This window comes from Dryobates pubescens, chromosome 4, assembly GCF_014839835.1.
Source record: "Dryobates pubescens isolate bDryPub1 chromosome 4, bDryPub1.pri, whole genome shotgun sequence".
Lineage (NCBI taxonomy): Eukaryota > Metazoa > Chordata > Aves > Piciformes > Picidae > Dryobates > Dryobates pubescens.
Window position 1 is genome coordinate 42,030,697 of NC_071615.1, and position 20,798 is coordinate 42,051,494.

At 42.1% G+C, this 20,798-nt stretch overlaps 1 protein-coding gene across 1 annotated transcript; it reads left to right on the forward strand.

The window, feature by feature from the left end:
- The first annotated feature begins 412 nt into the window (after positions 1–412).
- Positions 413–20,022, forward strand: GPNMB (glycoprotein nmb). Its single transcript, XM_054161396.1, has 11 exons — positions 413–543; positions 5,955–6,104; positions 6,778–6,921; positions 8,808–8,987; positions 10,760–10,918; positions 11,421–11,750; positions 14,022–14,144; positions 14,855–14,957; positions 16,271–16,476; positions 18,885–18,972; positions 19,779–20,022. The coding sequence occupies exons 1-11, from the start codon at positions 474–476 to the stop codon at positions 19,930–19,932; spliced, it is 1,707 nt and encodes a 568-aa protein (XP_054017371.1). The 5' UTR covers positions 413–473; the 3' UTR covers positions 19,933–20,022.
- Positions 20,023–20,798: the final 776 nt, after the last annotated feature.

A 20,798-nucleotide genomic window follows, 5' to 3' on the forward strand; every position in this document is an offset into this window, starting at 1 on the left:
CATGTGGGGAGAGACACATGGTTAAGGAGTGATGGGTCCATTGAATGCAGTGAGCTGTTGCAGTAACACTTGCAAATCAGGCTGGGGCAAGAGGTAATTTGGAGTTCTGGAAATAAATGTTCCTCATTTGAAAACAAATTAAGAATTGATCATAGTGCAAAACTAGTATAAAAATGCCTGTGAGGTAAATGGTGTGGCTCTAAACAGGTCTCTCAGAAATCCCAGGGAATGCTGAAAGCAAAAGGGAGTGAGTCATAAGCACATGAGCTGAAAGAAGCTGAAGACAAAATCATGCATCTCTGCTTAATTCCATCACATGATGAATCCTGGGGCCCTTCATTTAATCGGAGAGCAGAGCAGTGGAGAAACCTCATTCTCACTTCTCAGTGGGGACCGGAGGAGTGATTGTGTGCAGGCACCGGGCACACTCTGCTGTTCCGCACGCACCGAGCCGACGCAGTGTCTGCAGCACCATGAGCGGTGCTCACTGCCACCTTGGATTCCTGCTCCTGGTCGAAGCAGTACTATGTGCTGCCACCATGCGTGAGTGCTTCCTTCTCCCTGTCCTCTCTCCCTGAGTCCGTGGGTTCCATGTCCCAAGCCAGAACAGTAAAAACAGCTGCTCCTTGTACATGAAGCAGTTGCTGGAGCTCTGCTTGGGCATCAGTAGGCAACAGCTAGCTCCACAAGGTTGCTTGTTTCTGGGTAGAAATGTGACCTGAGCTGGAGAAATATGCCAAGAACTGTACAGTTACCTATTTCCTGTGATCTGCAGATACACAGGGCTGACCAGGGCTGAACCTTGGCTCGTTTCAACAAATTTCTAATAATATTTCCCCAGCTCAATTGTGGCTAAAGAGGCAGATACCAAATGGTCTTTTCTCAGTTTGCTCATCTCAGCTGTGGCTGGAAGAAACCAGATTAGAGGCAGTAGTCTCTGCCAGGACATTCAGACCTGTGGATCCCCAGCCTCACAGAACACAGTCAAGGAATCACATCCTCAAGCTGGTTCTCTGCTTCCTCCCAGGCTTCCAGCTTGACTCAAGTCTTAGGCTGATCCACGGAACTCAGGGCTCAGAATCCAGAAATACTATTTTAGGCTCAAATTCCAGAATCTATAGTGAGGAAATTGGAGACCTTAAAAGCTGAGGTCTGGGTGAGCCTTCATCTAGCTTTGCAGCTGTCTTGAATGAGGAACAGTAATGGATGCATAACTGGCAAGTGTATACTGGTATTTGCTCAGGACACTTTCCCAGCCTCTGATAATGTATAGCACTGGAACTGCTGCTGTTAAATGCAGGGTCATTGTATTTAACAGTTTTTCTGGGCCTTTCTTCCATCCCCTCATGCACTCTGGTTGCAGCCTGCGTTAATTTTTGGCATACCCAGCATCCTGCCAGCAAATGTCACCCCTTAACTGTGCCTTACAGGAAGAAGTACCTTTTATATACTTAGAAGCTATAACCTGCTGATTTCATTTGATGCTCCTCAACTTTTGTACTTTCAGAAATAGCATCAAACTGCTTCTTCCTCCATGCTGTTCATGACTCTCCCTTTGTATTCTCCTCTGTCACCTCTTCTCCAGGCTCAAGACACAGTCTATTTAGCTGCTTCTGAATGGAAACAATTCTACCCCTTTGTAGCACCCTCTCTCTCTGTAGTCTTCCAGTTCTCTGGAACCCTGCTTAAGCTGCAGAGAGCAGAGCAGCAGCAGTATCCAAGACACAAACATACAATGCTGTAAGACATATTCATTATCTATCTAGCCTTTCCTAGTTTTTCAGATACCACTGAGGTGTTTAGGAGGAGACTTGATAGGGTGCTTGGTTTAGTTGATTAGGTGGTGTTGGATGATAGGTTGGACGCGATGATTTTGAAGGTCTCTTCCAACCTGGTCTGGTCTATTCTATTCTATTCTATTCTATTCTATTCTATTCTATTCTATTCTATTCCAAACTGCAAAGCTACAAGATCTCATTCCTGAGTGGTAATAGCTAGTTTAGAACCTCTCATTCTGTAAGTAAAGTCACATTTAACTATGCTGGATTTCATACAGCTTTATTCTTCTGTCACTGAATCTCATACAGTCCTCCCCCCCACCTACTTTAAGATGCTGTCCTCAGCAGATGAAAGAACTTTACCTGTTTTCCAGATTATTTTAAATTATTTCAACAAATAAGAAATCTGGCCACTTACTCCTAACTTTTGGTTCATATATCCTAGCCAGTTGTAATCCTTCATTTGTATCCCACGGTAGCTGAGTTTGTGTATGCGCTTTTAGTGATGGACCTCATTAAATGCTGTGTGGAACTCAAGCAGACTAACAAGCAGGTCAGCCTGACTCCCATGCTCTCTGCCTCCCTCAGTGAAACTGGAATATTTTTGTGAGGAATGCACTCTTCTACAGCTTATCATATTAATCCACTGTATCTGCTTATTCTGATCTTCACTGCCACTTCTACCAGCTTCTCTGATTGGAGCTTCAAACTTCTGTAATTGTCTAAATCTTCCCTGGAAGAGCTTTTAAGAACTGTCATCACATTTGTCAACTTTTGTTTCTTGGCCATGGAAGCAGTTTTAAGCAAGATGTTACATGCTATGGTAAATAACTCATTTATTTCACTCTTGAATAACTTCCATGCTTTTGGAGCCATCCTATCTAGATGACTTCTCCATTTCGATGATTTGTTCTATAATTAGTTGTTTTGTGTGCCAACACTTCAAGACTCCCCATCACTGCAAAGAAAGATTCTAGTGCAGAAACTTCTTATGCTCTTCCTTTGCAAATGAAAACATAAACTAGCATATTCAACTTTTGTGCTACCCCCTTTGCTTTCCTGAATGCTTCTTTTGTATCTATATCATTTATTTGCCCTACAGACTATATGCCAAGCTTTCAACTACCTTTGCATTTTGGGGGGGGGAAGATTAATCAGTAGTGTGGGAGGTTTTGTTTTAGAAGTGTTTCCTCAAATTCTTTTTTTGTCCTGCTTTATTGTGCTTCTATATGTAACTGTAGAAAGTTTGCACTGTTTTTTGCTTTCTTAGTTTGGCCATAACACCAGCCCCTTTCATCCTCTTTACACTTTCATCCTCTTTAGCTGGGTCATCTTTTTAATGCTCTTGTTCTAACATCGGCTTTCGTGGCTAACAGACTATCACAGAAAATAAACTTCTTGTCTTTGCTGAAAACCAGAATGAGAAAGAAGAAAGTCCATCAGAGTGTAAGATCTTTACTCCTATGATCACCTCACCAAAACTGTTACAGTAATCATTTCCTCAGAGCATAATATTACTCTATTTTGGACTGGATTGCTCTAAATTTAGTGATAGGACTAGGGGGAATGGAATGAAGCTGGAGGTGGGGAGATTCAGGCTGGATGAGAGGAGGAAGTTCTTCCCCATGAGAGTGGTGAAGCCCTGGAATGGGTTGTCCAGGGAGGTGGTTGAGGCCCCATCCCTGGAGGTGTTTAAGACCAGGCTGGATGAGGCTCCGGCCAGCCTGATCTAGTGTAGGGTGTCCCTGCCCATGGCAGGGGGGTTGGAACTAGATGATCCTTGTGGTCCCTTCCAACCCTGCCTGATACTATGATACTACTATGAAATTTACTTATGACCCACATCTGTTGCTGGGTGGTTTTCATTGTTAAAGAAGAAACATGTTAAAGTTTTTTGCTCCTTCAAAATTCAGCAACTGAAAATCTTCAGTTCCATGTGTTACAGAAAATAGTGCTGAAGTCTTTTCTCATCTGAAGAAATGTCTTTGTCTCGTCCTAAAGCTCGTGAAATGTTTTATATTTGACTGAAATAAACAAAGCACACCAGGGAGGCAGAGAAATGCCTAAGGAGCTGGTGATTTAGCAGCAGTGACCACAGCTAGTACCAAATCTGAACAAGAAAATTACTTCTGAATTCAAGAAGTGTTGTTGAGAATTGTGATTGAAAATTCAACATTAAAAGCATTTAGAAAATTAAAAATGCTCCAGCTCTTTGGGTGAATGAAGCACTTTGGGGGGAAAGATACTTACTGAAATGTTTTGATCTGACAAAACCAAAACATCTGTATCCATTAAACAATTTCAAAATAAAATCAAAGAAAATGAGGGGGAAAAAAAGAAATTAGGGGAAAAAAACCCTCTAAGCACTTGCTTTCACACAGTATCACCAAGGTTGGAAGAGACCTCAAAGATCATCGAGTCCAACCTGTCACCACAGACCTCATGACTAGATCATGGCACCAAGTGCCACGTCCAATCAAATAAGATAGCATATTAATTTAATGACCTAAAATGCAAATGAACTTGATAAGCCTTTGTGAAATATTTTTATAGTTGTTAATCTGTTTTGGTTGGTTTTTTTTTTTTCCCCAGTGAAGAGTTTCTGAAGGACAGCATTATGCAACTCTTCTTCAGAGCGAGACTGGAATCAAAACATCATGTGATAAAGGCCATTAAGCAAAAGCCTGTCGTGATGTTATGTTTTGCTCACATCAAAAGATACTAAATCTGCAGGAAAGACTGGATTCAAATTATTTAAGTGAGGCAGTGGGGAGGTCCTGTAGGGCAAAAGACCGTGGGATAGTATGTTTCCAAGTGCAAAGATCTGTTCTTATCCTCAAACCTTTCAGTCCTCAGCACTGAGGAGAGAGCTACCAGCATCAGTTCAGTGACCACCCAGATGGTACTGGCCAAGGGATGTCCTTCCTGCCCAACAGAAATGGGCAATACCATCAAGAGAAAACCCCTCCTAACCTCATCTTCGGGGCTCTTTCTCTGGTGTTCCCTGGCAGTAAAATTAAGTCACACGCTCATAAGGCTGTGCTTAGACTGGCTACACCTGCTCTGTGCCTTTTCAAACTTGGAGAAATTCCAACACAGCTAGTTACAGCACAGCTCACAGGGCCGTTCTTCCTCTCCTTAGAGATCTCTTCTTTCTCTTTGAAGTCATCCAGCTCTTTGTTGCACTTAGGTATAAAACTCAGAGGCATTCAGAACCATCTACCTTTAAAATAAAGCCATGAAAAGCAGAAATCCTAACTCCCTTGATGTTGTGACAGAACGGCACACCCAGCAGTTGCCTGATTAACATGACAGAGTTGCTTAAAGCCCCCAGGCTTTTATGGAGCTCTGCCTGTGAGCATACTTACAAACACAGCTTTATGGCATCCTGCAGTGTTTGACATGTTCTTACACATTTCTTTGTTTTTCATTATATGTACTTAGTGACAGAAAGAGGGATCCTAGAAGGCCTGGGAAAAGTTTCAGCCTATCATTTGTAGTAATATGAGAAGAAAGAGGCTATTGAAGTTATCTGAGCTGTTTTAAATGAATAAGCACGAAGCTAATGTGTTGTTGTTTATTATAAACACATTGAATTTACTATTCAGCTCAAAATTTCCTTTTCTGGAAATATCAACTTCTGTTATAATTGGTTCCATCCCTCCCACCCAAACCACCAGCCAACTCACCAAAGAAGCTTCCCTGGGTCAAAATGTATTGCTGGTGTAACTTCTGCCAGAGCACAACACAGACAGAGGGTGACTTTATCCTGTTCATTTTTTACTTATAGATTCATTACCAGGAAAAGACAAAGCAGTCAGCAATCAAGCAACCTTTGTACAACTAGCCTGACTGTTGCATAGTTATGTCCATTCATACAGACAAATGCTCTAATATGGTCAAAATGTTGTCAACCTATTTATTCTTCCTCTGGGAAGCTTGCAATAGTGCAAGTGGGAAAATGTCAGCCTGTCAGTGGTGGAATTGTTTTTATGTGGGTTATAGTTGATGTATTTATAGCTGTGATGATAAAATTCCATAACTTTCTACTGGGGAAGAATTTTTAATCAGAACAAGAACACAGTCATAAGAAGAAGGCTGTTCAGCACAAGAGCAATGTGTTTATAGGGTGGTAGGGAAAAATGCTATTACAAGCATGTTCATTTTTCTCTCTAGGGTTTCAAGATGTTGTGAGCCATGGAAGAGCTTCTCCTGTCACATCCCACAAGAACATACAAGGCTGGTCTAGCGATCAAAATAAATGGAATGAAAAGCTTTATCCTTTCTGGGAAGAAGGAGATCCCAGATGGAAGGACTGCTGGAAAGGTGATTGCAAATATGCATTTCAAAAACATTAAGGAGAGCGCAGGTGCTATAGTGATTTTCCATAGGTGAAATATCCAGCACTGCTGCAAGGAATAGCAAACTAGAGCCAGCTGGGTTTGATACCATTCCCAGTACACTGTGAGTTATTACAGTAACTGCTTTCCCATGACTCATTGTCTCAACTATTAATACTTATTAGGGAATACTAATGACCAGGGCTGTAGGAGAATCTGTTATCTGAAACATACGCTAGAGGACAGGTATCTTCAACTGTTACCTCAGCAGGGTATTGTGGACTTCAGTTTAACAGTTCCAGGGAAGACCCTGTTCTTTATCACTTTGTCTGAGCTAATGCCTAAAGGCTGTATCCCTGGAGGAGAAATAAAAGTATTCTCCTTCAGAATATATGAACTGCTATGGGTAAATACCCCATCCTCTTCTTAGCTCGAAGAGGAAATGAATGACAGACAACTAAGTGATGTGGAAGGATATGATGAGTCACTCTGATTGTCCTAAACTGGGGGTGGTGAGAAGAGTGCAAGTGACTTAAAAGCACAAAATCCCTTGGAAACAGAAGAATCAATAAAGCTCTTATAATGTAAATAGTGAGTGGTCGAAGGTAGCTGCTGCTCTGATGTCTCATTTTCTGCAAGACCACTTTTCTTTTCTGCAGGTGGAAGGGTAACAGCCAAGCTGGACACTGATAGCCCAGCACTGGTGGGATCCAATGTGACCTTTGTTGTGACTCTCCAGTTTCCCAAGTGCCAGAAAGAAGACAATGATGGCAACATAATATATAAGAGAAACTGTACCCAGGGTAGGTAATGGCAATCTCCCTGCACTACACACACATCTGACCACGGTGCTGGCATGAACATGTCATGAACCTTTGAAAACATCAGAGGCACATGCTGTGGACAGCATCCATGTTACTTTCAACTGAGAACCACACTCATGCCTACCCTGTGCCCACCAGTTTCTTTCCTGAAGAGATCCTGTGGTATTTTTACTACTCTGCACTCACTGCAGATAACAACCAGGTCATTTCACATTTGCCTTCACTAGAAAATTGTCCTCTTGAAACAGTGACCTTAATATGGCTTCGTATCAAGACTGTTACTGCTTTTCAGCTCAGCCAGAGGGCTGCAGACTCACTGTTTTCTTCCAATTGTATAAAGCTGTCAGTTGCTAAAACTGTGATTACTTTTTTTTTTTCAAGAACTCACTAACCATCATTTGCATCTTGAAAAGCCCTCAAGAAAGAGTAAATCTCACATTCCCCCATTTTAAGAATTAAAACCATCAAGAAAATAAAGAATTTAACATTCAAGCATTTTTTTTATCAGAGAATCACCCTTTTCTTCCCATCTCATTTACTATTACACAGAGCAAAACCCCTACTACAGTTCCAACATTTGAAGCTGCCAGATCTAGAGTGAAACAGGCTGTTTGTACTTTCCCTCCCCTGAACTCACAAATGTTCCATGAAATTTTTCACTGATCAAAGTAATTTTCATTTCATGGCATGTCACCATTTTTTTGTCATCTTGAGTTCTACTTTTTGACTGTCTAATGTTTTCTTAATGGCTGATAGCCATTCTCTACTTAATATCTGTTGTGCTGTTTGGGGAAGGAAACTGGTTTTCACTTACTCAGAAAGGAACTGAAATTCATGTCTTCGCTGTTTAAAGGTGCCATAAAAAACTTTTCTGACAAAACAAATGAAGTCACTTCCCTGCAGTGCTTCCACAGCTACTATTTCTACTAAAACTTTTGAATTCTGATTGCCAAACATCCAGGCAGCCCCACTACTCCAGTGAAAATGTAGCTTCCTGTGCAGTTTGGGGGGAGCAATTTTAAACTGTGTCTAGTCCATAAGACTGTAATATTTGCTTAAGCTTCTAAGTATCACAGTATCACCAAGGTTGGAAGAGACCTCAAAGATCATCAAGTCCAACCTGTCACCACAGACCTCATGACTAGACCATGGCACCAAGTGCCACATCCAATCCCCTCTTGAACACCTCCAGGGATGGTGACTCCACCACCTCCCTGGGCAGCCCATTCCAATGGTGAACGACTCTCTCAGTGAAGAACTTTCTCCTCACCTCAAACCTAAACTTCCCCTGGTGCAGCTTGAGACTGTGTCCTCTTGTTCTGGTGCTGGTTGCTTGAGAGAAGAGACCAACTCCCTCCTGGCTACAACCACCCTTCAGGTACTTGTAGAGAGCAATGAGGTCTCCCCTTGAGCCTCCTCTTCTCCAGGCTAAACAATCCCAGCTCCCTCAGCCTCTCCTCACAGGGCTGTGCTCAAGGCCTCTCCCCAGCCTTGTTGCCCTTCTCTGGACACGTTCAAGTGTCTCGATGTCCTTCTTAACTTGAGGGGCCCAGAACTGGACACAGTACTCAAGGTGTGGCCTAACCAGTGAAGAGTAACGTAAAGTAAAGTAAAGTAAAGCAAAGTAAAGCCAAGCCAGAACAATTTGATGATTACTTTAAAACAACAATAACAAAAACAACAAACCAACCAACCAAAACCCACCAGACAAAGCACAATCTTAGAAAAAGAATTGCTGTTACTCTAAAAATACTCCACTTCAGCTGTTGCTTAAGTGCACTACCTGCTGTACCTAAGGGTGTCTGTTTTCTGACGTTCTGCACATATCTCAGCTGACCAGGAACATGTCCTGTTTCTACACTTAGATCTTTCAGCTCCCCAGAATCAGCAACTCTATGTCTACAACTGGACTGAATGGATCGACAACTGTAGGTGGGAAAACTGCACAGGCAACCACAGCCATAATGTGTTTCCAGATGGGAGACCTTTCCCTCGTTACCCTGGCTGGAGGAGAAGGAACTTTGTCTATGTGTTTCACACGCTTGGTTAGTACTGCAAATGCATTCCTTGGTTTGGCTGATGCTGCAAAGGTTATATTCACTCTACACTAATTCCCTTGTTTAGTGTGTTTTATTAGAAGTCCTTTAAAAAAGGTTCCATCCCAAATTCATTTTCCACGTTCCAGAGCGGCCATCAGCTTCTCCTTCTGGAAACCATGGATTAGTAGGAGATGCTCCTTAAATCTGCATTCACAGTACTACCACTGCATAACACTAATTTCCTTTCAGTGGAATGCAAGATCCTTTTCTAGCAAAACTAAGTGTCCAAGCAGGTTAGTCAGATGATTTGCTGACCGCTCACTGCCACTTCAGATACTTAAATGTGAGACCATAGTGCTGCATGTCTTCATATCATCTTAATGGTGCAGCATGTCTTGCCTCTGGGGAGGTGAAAACTGCCACTGACTCTGTGGTGCTGATCTGGTCACAGATGACAATTTTCAATGATTCCATCTCCTCAGTATGTAACAGTTGAACTATTCCTGACATTGGCTGCATACTAAATTTTAGTATCCTAAGTTAGCTTGGTTAAATCAGTATTATTATCAGCATGAGTTACAATAATTAACAATAACATTACAATAACAATAGTAATTATGGTAATAATAGGAATAGCAATAATAGTAGTAATAATAATAATAGTACCCCACATGTTATGTAAAGTCAATACTATTTACCTAGCTCAGTCAGCTGTTACAAAAACAAATAAGCCAATATATACAAAGGTCTTTAGGGTCTGAAGCAAGAGGTATTAGATCTTGCTACACTGAAAACACACAAATACAAGATCACTTAAAATGCCCAAGGAAACCTACCACATAACCTTAATGACTTAATGTAGTTGCTTGGGAAAGATGGAGATGCCTTGGTAATTTTTTCTTAGATTAGTGGCATCTGGGACTACCGGCGGCAGAGATTGGAATCAATACAGCTGATCAGTATGATCTAGTATCGATCCTTTATAGTTCCAGTATTGCAGGCCTATGGCACAGGCCTATGGTGAGAGTATAACAGAGTAAAATACAGCATAGAAAGAGAAGGGACAGGAAAGGCAAAAGTGCCTAGCAAGGGAACTTCTACAACTTATATAAACTCAGAGTGCCTTGTTGGCATGGACTCATTGGTTCCCTCTGAGTGACCACACATCACACTATTATAGATTATTGGTTCAACTACTGATGAGGTTTGTTGATGCAGGTGCATGTCCTGTTGTCCCAAGATAATTTGCTGTGTTTATAGCTACCAGTGCCTTGCTTTAGTTACATGCTGCAAGACAGCGCTGTTTTGGTGCACTGCTAGCTGGCTCTGCCCTTATGCTGAGCATGGCCCACCACCATGTCAGGCTCTAGGCCTGCACTGCCAGATTGCTCACACTGCTTGTCACTGGCATTGCCACATGGGACATCATTCTGACACCTTTGGAAAAAAAATCACAGAAATAATGGGAATTAAAGTCCTCAGTCTTCCAAAGCCACTTGCCAGATAGCAGAAAGATAGAACCATAGAATCATAGAATTGTCAGGGTTGGAAGGGACCTCAAAGATCATCTAGTTCCAACCCTCCTGCCCTGGGCAGGGAACCCACACACTAGATCACGTTGCTCAGAGCCACATCCACCCTGGCCTTAAAAACCTCTGGGGATGGGGCTCCTAGTTCCAAACTGTTCATTTTGATTTAGACAATCCCAAGATTCACAAAGATATTGTTTCTTGTAAAACATCTTGTAGCTAAACTGAAATGTCCACGTTCTGTTTCAGGCCAGTACCACCAAACAACTGGACGATCTTCAGCAACACTTTCAGTCAACACAGCAAACATCACTCTTGGCCAACACGGGATGGCAGTGTCCGTTTACAGGAGAGGGCACGCGGCGTACGTCCCCATTGCGAGAGCCAGCGCCACTTACCTTGTGACTGGTGAGCATGACACAACAAACTGTCACACAATGCTGGGAGTAGTCATTGTTAGGTGTTAGAAGAATTCAGCACAAGCATCAGCTGGCAGGAAGACCCAAAAAGGGGTTTGTAATATGAACGTGGAATGGCTGGTAAATTCTCTTGAGTGCAATTTACCTTTGTCTCTAGCTCAGCTGGGACACCTCCACTTTGCAATGAAACATTTATGAGAGGAAATGCAAATTCCCAGGGATGCCTGTGATTCCTCTTTTGTTCCCATACTTTCCTGGGTAAATATTTCCCTCTCACATTCATTCCTCAGACCGGTAAACTGAATTAAAGTAGAAGCCCGTCTATAAAGATATTAATGCCTCACATTCTGACTCTTGCTGCTTAGGAACCTTGGAGCTGTTTGTTGTTTGCAGGCAGGTATTTATGCTTTATTTATTTACTTCTTTCTCTCTCTCTCTCTCTTTTTTTTTTTTTTTTTGTTTGTTTGTTTTGGGTTTTTTGTTCCCTCCAGACAAAATTCCAATATCTGTGAGTATGTCCCAAAAACATGACCGCAACATCTCGGACTCCATTTTTATCAAAGACTCACCAATCACGTTTGATGTGAAGATTCATGACCCCAGCTTCTATCTTAAAAATTCTGCCATCTCCTACAAGTGGAACTTCGGAGATGGAAGTGGCTTATTTGTAGCCAGAAGTTCCAGTACATCTCACACCTACACTCTGCAAGGAAACTTCACTCTGAATTTAACTGTCCAGGCCATAATACCTGTACCTTGCAAGCCAGTAACACCCACTGCACCACCACCCACCTCAGCAGGTAAGAGTTTATTGAGCAGCAGTGACATTAAGAGCTATGCTAAAACTCTACATTCTGATATTTTAAGTTCATAACTTTAGAATTCATAGAATGCCAGGCTGAAAGGGACCTCAAGGATCATCCAGTCCAACCTTTCAGGGTAAATGAGCTGGCCCAGCACCCTGTCAAGCTGGGCCTTGAAACTGTCTAATTTAGAGGAATCCACCTCCTCCCCTGGGAGTTTATTCTGATGTTTTAACAGTTTAGAATTTTTATTCTCACCAGTGAAAGAGCTTCAAGGCTCTGCAACCCCTCTATAAATTGATTTAGAGAGAGAATCAATAAGCATAAACTCTTCCATGATGGGCATCGCTTATACATTTAACACATTACCTACCCAGCTCTACCACCACAGTAACAGCATACAGGGGTCTTCAGGGGGACATAATGCATGTCCACCTGATATTATAACATATAATATAATATAGGATATTGACTTGCTGGAACGTGTCCAGAGAAGGGCAATGAAGTTGGTGAGGGGTTTGGAACACAAGCCCTATGAGGAGAGGCTGAGGGAGCTGGGGTTGCTTAGCCTGGAGAGGAGGAGACTCAGGGGTGACCTTATCACTCTCTACAACTACCTGAAGGGAGGTTGTAGACAGGCAGAGGTTGGTCTCTTCTCCCAGGCAGCCTGCACCAGAACAAGAGGATACAGTCTCAGGCTGTGCCAGGGGAGGTTTAGGCTGGATGTTAGGAAGACGTTCTATACAGAGAGAGTGATTGCCCATTGGAATGGGCTGCCTGGGGAGGTGGTGGAGTCGCCATCATTGGAGGTGTTCAGGAGAAGACTTGATGGGGTGCTTGGTGCCATGGGTTAGTTGTTTAGGTGGTGTTGGATTGGTTTATGGGTTGGACGTGATGATCTTGAAGGTCTCTTCCAACCTGGTTTATTCTATTCTATTCTATATATATTTGAGTTTATGTCCTTCACCACACAAGATCAAGTGTTTTAGCCTTGCTAACTCAGGGTCATCTTCAAAGGCAAGATGTAAATTTTAAGCAAGAAAAAGGCATATCACAACACTTCTATAACAATTTCCTTCCAGTTTGCATTAACTTCCATCCAAAACAAAATCCAATTGGACAGAACTAGAAACAACTTACTCACACTCCAAAGTATGTGATTTGCACATGGCATTAACCTGGAATGGCTTTTCCACTTTTAATTTATGCACTATCAGATTTCAGAATAACCTTCACTACGTTCAGCACTGGTTTATCATTTCAGGAGTGTTTTAAGGTTCACGAGAAGCCTGCAGTTTCATACTACCACTACTATTAAATTGTGGGAGTGGCTCCATTTTTCAAATGTAAGAATTTTAATATGTGCTTTTGCCAAAATGTTGAGTGAGTTGAAAAAAAAAAAAAAGATACAATTGTCACCATTTCCCTCTCCTCATTTTCCTACCAGCTGTAATGTAGAGCAATGGGAAAATATTTGCTTTAAAACCGACCAACCAACCAACCAACCAACCAACCAACCATTTAAAACCATTTGTTGGCCTTTGGATTTATTTTAATTATTTTTTTTTAAACAATTGATTTGGGAATTTTAAAGAAGTGTTTAATTATTTCAAACCTTAGAGGCTCACTTTCATTTCAAAGACACAGATGGCTTAGATGGCTTTTAGCCATAGATGGCAAGGTGGCTTTTAGACTGAGGCTAATCTAGGCCACTCCAGACTTCTACAGCTGGGCATTTGTGTTTTCTTTAAGGCTTATTATTCTGATCCCATACAGATGCTTATGTGAGTGCACAGCTACAAACCAGAGTCACTAATAGAGTAGAGTAGAGTAGAGTAGAGTAGAGTAGAGTAGAGTAGAGTAGAGTAGAGTAGAGTAGAGTAGAATAAACCAGGTTGGAAGAGACCTTCAAGATCATCGTGTCCAACCTGTCATCCAACACCACCTAATCAACTAAACCATGCAACCAAGCATCCTGTCAAGCCTTGCCCTGAACACCCCCAGTGACGGCGACCCCACCACCTCCTCGGGCAGCCCACTCCAATGGGCAGTCACTCTCTCTGTGTAAAACTTCCTCCTAACCTCCAGCCTAAACCTCCCCTGATGCAGCCTGAGACTGTCCTCTTGTTCTGGTACTGGTTGCCTGGGAGAAGAGACCAACCTCTGCCTCAAATGACCTATGTCAGGCAATTGAAACATATACCCATGTCCAGAATCTCTCTGAGCAGAATGTGTTCTAAAGCTGCAAAATTCTTTCTCTTCAACAGTAACAAAATTCTTTCTCCTCAGCAGCAGCAACTGGAGCAACAACTAATTCAGACTCTACCATCATTGACTCAGTGGAAGATAATCCTGATGAAGGTTGCCATATTTATAGATATGGATACTACAGAAGTGATATCTCTGTTGTAGGTAAGGATGTGGATCAACACCTTAGCAGAGGAATGGGGTTAATAATGCACCACAATGCATGGCAGAGATAATGCTTATTTAGATTCCCTTTGACCAAAATACTTAAGACCCACAATAAGATCCTTTTCTTGGACCTAGCTTACATTTTAAGAGATGAATGTACAGACAGTCAACTGGCTGATTTTGGTTTCTTTAAAAGCTCTGCCAGGATCTAGCAGCAGAGGTTATGTCCCCTTAGTTTCAAACACGAGCCCAGCTGGGTCTTGGTGTGGATGTCTGCTAATGGCTGCCCCATGTTACAAGTGGTGTTTCCAGGCTGGAAACTAGCTGGCTGGGTTGTGTCCCAGATCACTAATTTCTGTATCATCGGTTTCTGAACCTGTCACACTTGAAGCATACTGACCTGGGCAGGGGTCACAGAGGGTTAGGTTGAATTGACTCTGGCATACACAGAAGTTATGGGGACAGGGAAGTGATTTAGGAAAATCAGTAAATAATAATAGTGGGAAAACAACACAGAGTGGAAAGGAGCAGCCTCACAGGGAAAGCAATGGGAAAATTCTCAACTTTCAAATCCTTCAAGAGAAGTGCTAAGGAAGGTAGGAGGTTATGGAACACAAGACCTGAACTGAGCATCAGCCAGACACATGCACCTAGAAACTTCAGAGCTGCTTGTGTGTCCTACTGCTGACAACTGTTTCCTCTCCCAGAGGGAATCCTTGAGGTAAATATTATTCAGATGACAAACATCCAGATTACAGAAAGTCAAGCTGAAAACTCACTGGTTGACTTTGTCGTTACCTGCCAAGGGAGGTAAGTGTGTGAATGAAAACATCAGTCTTCCCTTTAAAACAATGTAGGTGCTAGAACTGTGTCTGCACTTAGATGAAGCTGCATGAACAAAAGTTAGGATCTGCAGTGTTTCTGTTTCTTGTCTGGAACTAAAGATAATGCAAGTCTCATTTGTAAACTGTGGCCACAGAGGTTACTGCCAGGCTCATACGATTCAGAACAAATGTCAAGCCTCAGGAAAAATGAGAGAACTGGATAGTGGTGAGAAACTATTCTTTATTTCCCTGGCCAAGACAGGATTTTACTTACTGTAAGATGGGAAGTAGTTCTACTGAAATTGGAAGGAAATTCTTTCTCTTGGGCCATGATTTTTGACACTTAGAGTAAATGAGTGCATCCAAGCAATTTCTTGGATGGGAAAACAACGCACCAATACTCCTAGCTCCTAGAAGGTGATAAGAGTTGAGAGGAGTGAAAAGTACAAGAATTGCCTTAGTAATGCAACTGCAAAACAATTTACCTCTCTTAAGTTGGTGCTTACTTTCCCAGCATATGATACATAGAATACATAGAATAAACCAGGTTGGAAGAGACCTTCAAGATCACTGCGTCCAACCCATCAACCAATCCAACACCACCCAAACAACTAACCCACGGCACCAAGCACCCCATCAAGTCTCCTCCTGAAAACCTCCAGTGATGGCGACTCCACCACCTCCCCAGGCAGCCCATTCCAATGGGCAATCACTCTTTCTGTATAGAACTTTTTCCTAACATCTAGCCTGAACCTCCCCTGGCGCAGCCTGAGACTGTGTCCTCTTGTTCTGGTACTACACAGGAGAATCTGTTGTGTACTAAAGGTAACAGACTCTATAAGCTGATACATGGCAGGTATTCTGTGATCACCATGTTAAATGATATGTAAAACAAGCAGATCATTTTGCAGATAGTATACATGCATTTTATACAAAATCCATGTTTGTCTGTGTGTATATATGTGTGTATATACATACAAAATGTAATACTGTAACTCTATTAAACCACTCTAATGCCACCACTTTCAATGAACAGGCACCAGCACAAAACTGGGGCATCAGTTCCATCTGTCTGAGCTTGGCTAACAGGTTGAGTGGCTAAAGCACAGGTGGGAGCCCCAGTTTTGTTTGGGCTGGGAAAGCACTGCCAAGGGAAGGTGAGGACCAGCAACCGCATTCAGCGCTGGCACCTTCCCTGGGGAAGCAGCCACTGGATGCTTTAAATTTTGGATCTGGGGCTCTGCTGAGTAAGAATAGAGCATGTGGTAAAGCGTGTTGTGTTCTCTCTCCCCCTCCCAGTCTCCCCACAGATGTTTGCACAGTAGTTTCTGACCCCACATGCCAGGTATCCAAGAGTGTGGTATGCGACCCCATCGTTATCACTGATGAATGCTTGCTCACCATCAGGAGAGCTTTTGAGAAACCTGGAACATACTGTATAAACATCACCTTGGGGGATGACACGAGCCAAGCCCTTGCCAGTGCACTGATTTCTGTAAATAGAGGTGAGTCCACACAGAGCAGATGTAGGTTGTCTGTGAATAGCTTCTCTCTGTGGTCATTTCCATGCAGGGGGGAAGAGCACAGGCATTTATATGGGGTTTTTATTATGCCTGGAGGCCTCAGCTAAGACACTGCCAGCTTGTCTGAGAGTCCATGCAAAGACAGACAATTCTTTCCCTACAGGGATTTTAGATGTTAGAATTTGGTTGGATTTATGTTTATGATCCAACAAGTACAGTAATTATGCAAACTGTTCGGTATGACAGAATATGAGCAGTGCTTAAGCCCTGATGTATTTTTCCACAGGAGGAAAAAAAAAAGCAGTTGGGGAAAAAAAAGCAGATGGGGAACATGATAGTCAGCCTACTCTACACATGGAGAAACAGGAGAGGCAGAGAGGAATTCAGCTCACTTGAGAGAGAATCAAAGTCTGAAGCTGAGCTGGCTGCCCTGGTCCCTCATTGTAACCCACTGACCTTGACCTGATTTCTGTTTTTATATGAGGGTAAGATGAATCAGGTTGTGGAAAGATCTGCTTAGCATTAATTGGCTACAGAATCTGCCTAGGGTAACTGTTTCCAAACCCTTAGTATCAGCATGTCTTGCTCATGGTTATCCAAGCAGTCTTTGGCAGAACCAGATATTAAACTCAGCCTCAGTCAGAAGTCTAAATGATTGTGCTGTCTCTCTGCTCCCACTACAGTGCCCTCCTGGCCTCCCACTACAGTGCCCTAGTGACTCTTCTGAACTCTTTAAATACCATTAACCAAAGAACTGACCCTCTGTGGTCATTTGCCACCATATTTTTAGCTAATTTTATTTAATCTAGGTATAACTTCAGCTGTACCAAAATCAGTTTGTGGTGCCTAAGATACAATGCGTGACCTGTAAGTGTATCCCAGCTCCTAAAGAGGAAAATAAACATGCAGTAAGATTTTTTTGGAACTGTATTCACAGAGGCTAACTTTAGCCCAACATGGCTAATCTTCCTAGATTTCCTCCAGAGGGCAAAGCTAAGCTGTACTTTGGGACTTTCAGTATAGTCAAGCAGAATTAGGAACTAAGAGAAGTTGCTGCTTTGAGTCACATTCTGGATGAGCCCATCCAATGCTTGCAAACATTTCTCGTGTGCACTAATTTCCATTCCTTTCAAGAGAAGGCAAATATTTATGAATTTCTGAAAATCCCCTAATTTGGTGCCTGAATATCTAGTCCTTGAAATTTGGCAGGACTCTGCCTGGGCTATGCATGCACTGACAAACCATCACTCTTGGCTTGCTTAAACTCCCGTTGAATGTGTTGCGATCCTATGATTTAGACACATCCCATCCACGTGTGTGGCTTTGCAACCTAGTCCAAGGACCTACCTTATTCATAAAATAAGGTAAATCCCTGCAGTCTCAGCAAAAATATGATGTAGGGTAGGAGGTCAAGCCTTCACAAACAACTGTATTGATAAAATGAGACATCTATGAAGCACATGTACCAAGTAAATGGTAAATCCTGATTCGATATCTCGAGTTTCATAAACAGCAATTACAAGTCAGAAACTGGAAAGGTAAGCAAACGTGCACCTCTAGGTTATTTCTTTGTATAAACACTGTTGTCAGTGTGAGGATCAAAAGTATGTCTCAGTGTCAGTAAACTCAATAAAGGCAGAGCCTGTGGACTGGAAAGTTAAGATATTTAACACATATTTTTTAGTTGTAATGATTTGGCCTCTTCCATCATATACAGTGGAATCGGGAGTAGCTGTGAACGAAATGATAGCAGGCAAACAAGAAGGCACAGTTCAATGACAGACAGAATCCAAAGTTAATTTCCCAGAATGAGCACACTGAAAAGCAGAGCCCTCAGCTCTTGGATAAAGCAAAAAAGCCTCAGTCCATCAAGCTCCCAGCCACATTCTGCCATCTTAGCATATGGGACTGCATAAACATTTAAGCAATTCCTTTTTCATCCCCTTTTCCCTTGCCATCATCCCTAAGAGAAAGCAGATGCTAATCCTAATACTAAAGCATACAAAAGGCAACTGAGTCACCTATGCTCTCATTGTAAATGTTTCCCTAGCACAGCAACTGGCAAGGACAAAATTAACCTCATATTGTGGGGTGCCAGCAAGACCCTTCATTCCCTTCCATGCTGGAAGGGCAGCCTCAGAACCTTGGCTCATACAAGAAACCTGACAAAGTCCAACGCACGCTCTGTTGGAACTGAGAATTCAACTGATTAGGATGTTAAAGTACCACCTCCTGCCAAAATCACTGACCTCCAGTGCTTACCATATTAGAAGCACTAAGTGAACTTCAATCTGTACAGCCATTAAGTAAAAAAAGACATTTTCTTTAGAAAATCTCTCTCACTGTAAGAACAAGGCTAACTTTTAACCAAACTGTTTTCTGAACCCTAGCATCACCAGCAGGAACAACAGAAGGTGTCTTTGTTTTCCTTGGTTTGTTGGCAGTGTTTGCCACCATTGGAGCTTTCGTCCTTTACAAGTAAGTGGCTAGTTTCTAACATTAAAAGCAGTTAAAAGAACTGTCAAAAATATTAGCTTCAATTAACAAACCCAACAACTTAAATCTGAATTAGCTACATATTAAATTTTTGTTCAGAAATATTCTGGTAAATATCCAAGAAAATTATAGTACTGGCTTAAGCCACCAAAAAAAAAAACCATTGGAAAACATGCAAATGTTGAAGACTTCACAGAAAATGACATTCTGTGCTCATGAGCACAAATACTAATACTAGAAAGCCTGGGAAGTGCATGTAAGCAGTAAGCAAACTTGAACTGTATGATGGGATTTGCATATGCAGTAAAACCTGGCAGAAATTTAATTTATCTCCACCACTCTTACAAGAAGTGTTTGTGAATGACTGACAGGTCAGGAATTAATCATCAGAACTATTTATCAAATAACTGACAAGTAAATTCTTGGGGGAAAAGGTGCTGGGCATACAGGAAAGTCGTTAACAGAAGCACATTACTGTATTATTATCTTGGATATTTGTCATGAAACTTTAAGACTGCCCCAACGTTCCTGAGTAAAGAGAATGCTCACTCTTCACACCCAATGGTGAGAAGGAAACAGTGGTCCACTAAACAATGGAGCTTCTCATTAACCAGCCCTTTATCACCACTAATGACCTGTGGCTGTTATCCATTAGACAGGATTGTAGAGGGAAAGAGGATAGAAAGTACATGTTATACATGATTCATTCTTTTATGCACCAGGCACATGCTTAATATGGATATTCATTTAAATGTCTTTCAGCAACTAACTGTGCACATTTCTTGCAGGAGATACAAGCAATACAAGCCTATTGAGAGAAGTGCAGGACAAGCAGAGAACCAGGAGGGACTAACTGCTTACTTCAGCAGTTTCAAAGCAATTTTCTTCCCGAGTAGCACTGAGAGAAATCCTCTGCTGAAAAGCAAACCCGGCATTGTTTAAACCTTTAGTCTAACACTGGCTATTAGATTACATACATGACATATATCTGAACTGTATTATGATAGGGTTTTCTTGTTAAAAAACAGGGGGTAAGGTGAGTTGGTAACTTTTGGGGGCTTGGTGCAATTAGAAATATTAATAGTCCTCTGTAGAAAACAATGAGGTAGTTCTGAGCATGTGCTCTTGCTTGTGATCTATTTTACATTCTTCTGAATAACTAACACACCATACTCCATCTCCCCTTACTTCTCACTTCAAGGTTATCTACTTGCAAAACTAATCAGGTCCATAATCTGGAGGGGGGAAGTTAATTTTTTTTTAAAACAACAAAGAACTTGTAAATACTTAGTCTGAAACAGACAGTCCTGTCCAGTCCAGCTGCCTAGTGCCTCACCAGAATTCATGTACTTGCTAAAAAGGCAGACAAAACCAGCAGGCACATCTTATGTCTGCCTAATCAAAGGTGCCATGGCCTATTCCCAGATACTGGAACTGATCACGAGCTTCTAGCAGAGCCTTGCCCCAGGCAACCTAGTTCCCCACCAAACAAATGCCAGATTCTGGGAAGCACCAGAGACACTGTTCCCCACTGGGAGTTTGGAAGCAGTCACCCTGTTTTGTAGGATTTAATAGTGTGGATGCAGCTAATCACATGCCAGTTGTCCTCAGGGCCAGAAACCAGAGATGGACACATTTAGTTTCCTGGACGTGGCTAACAGTGCACAAGTCTCACTATAAACATGACCACAGGCACCCAAGCAACAAGATGAGGCTCTCTCTGTTGAAACTTTGAGTCCCATGTGAACTAATTAGATGTAATTGCTGATGCTGTCTTTGTTTGCATTGGTTTTGAGACACAGGACTGC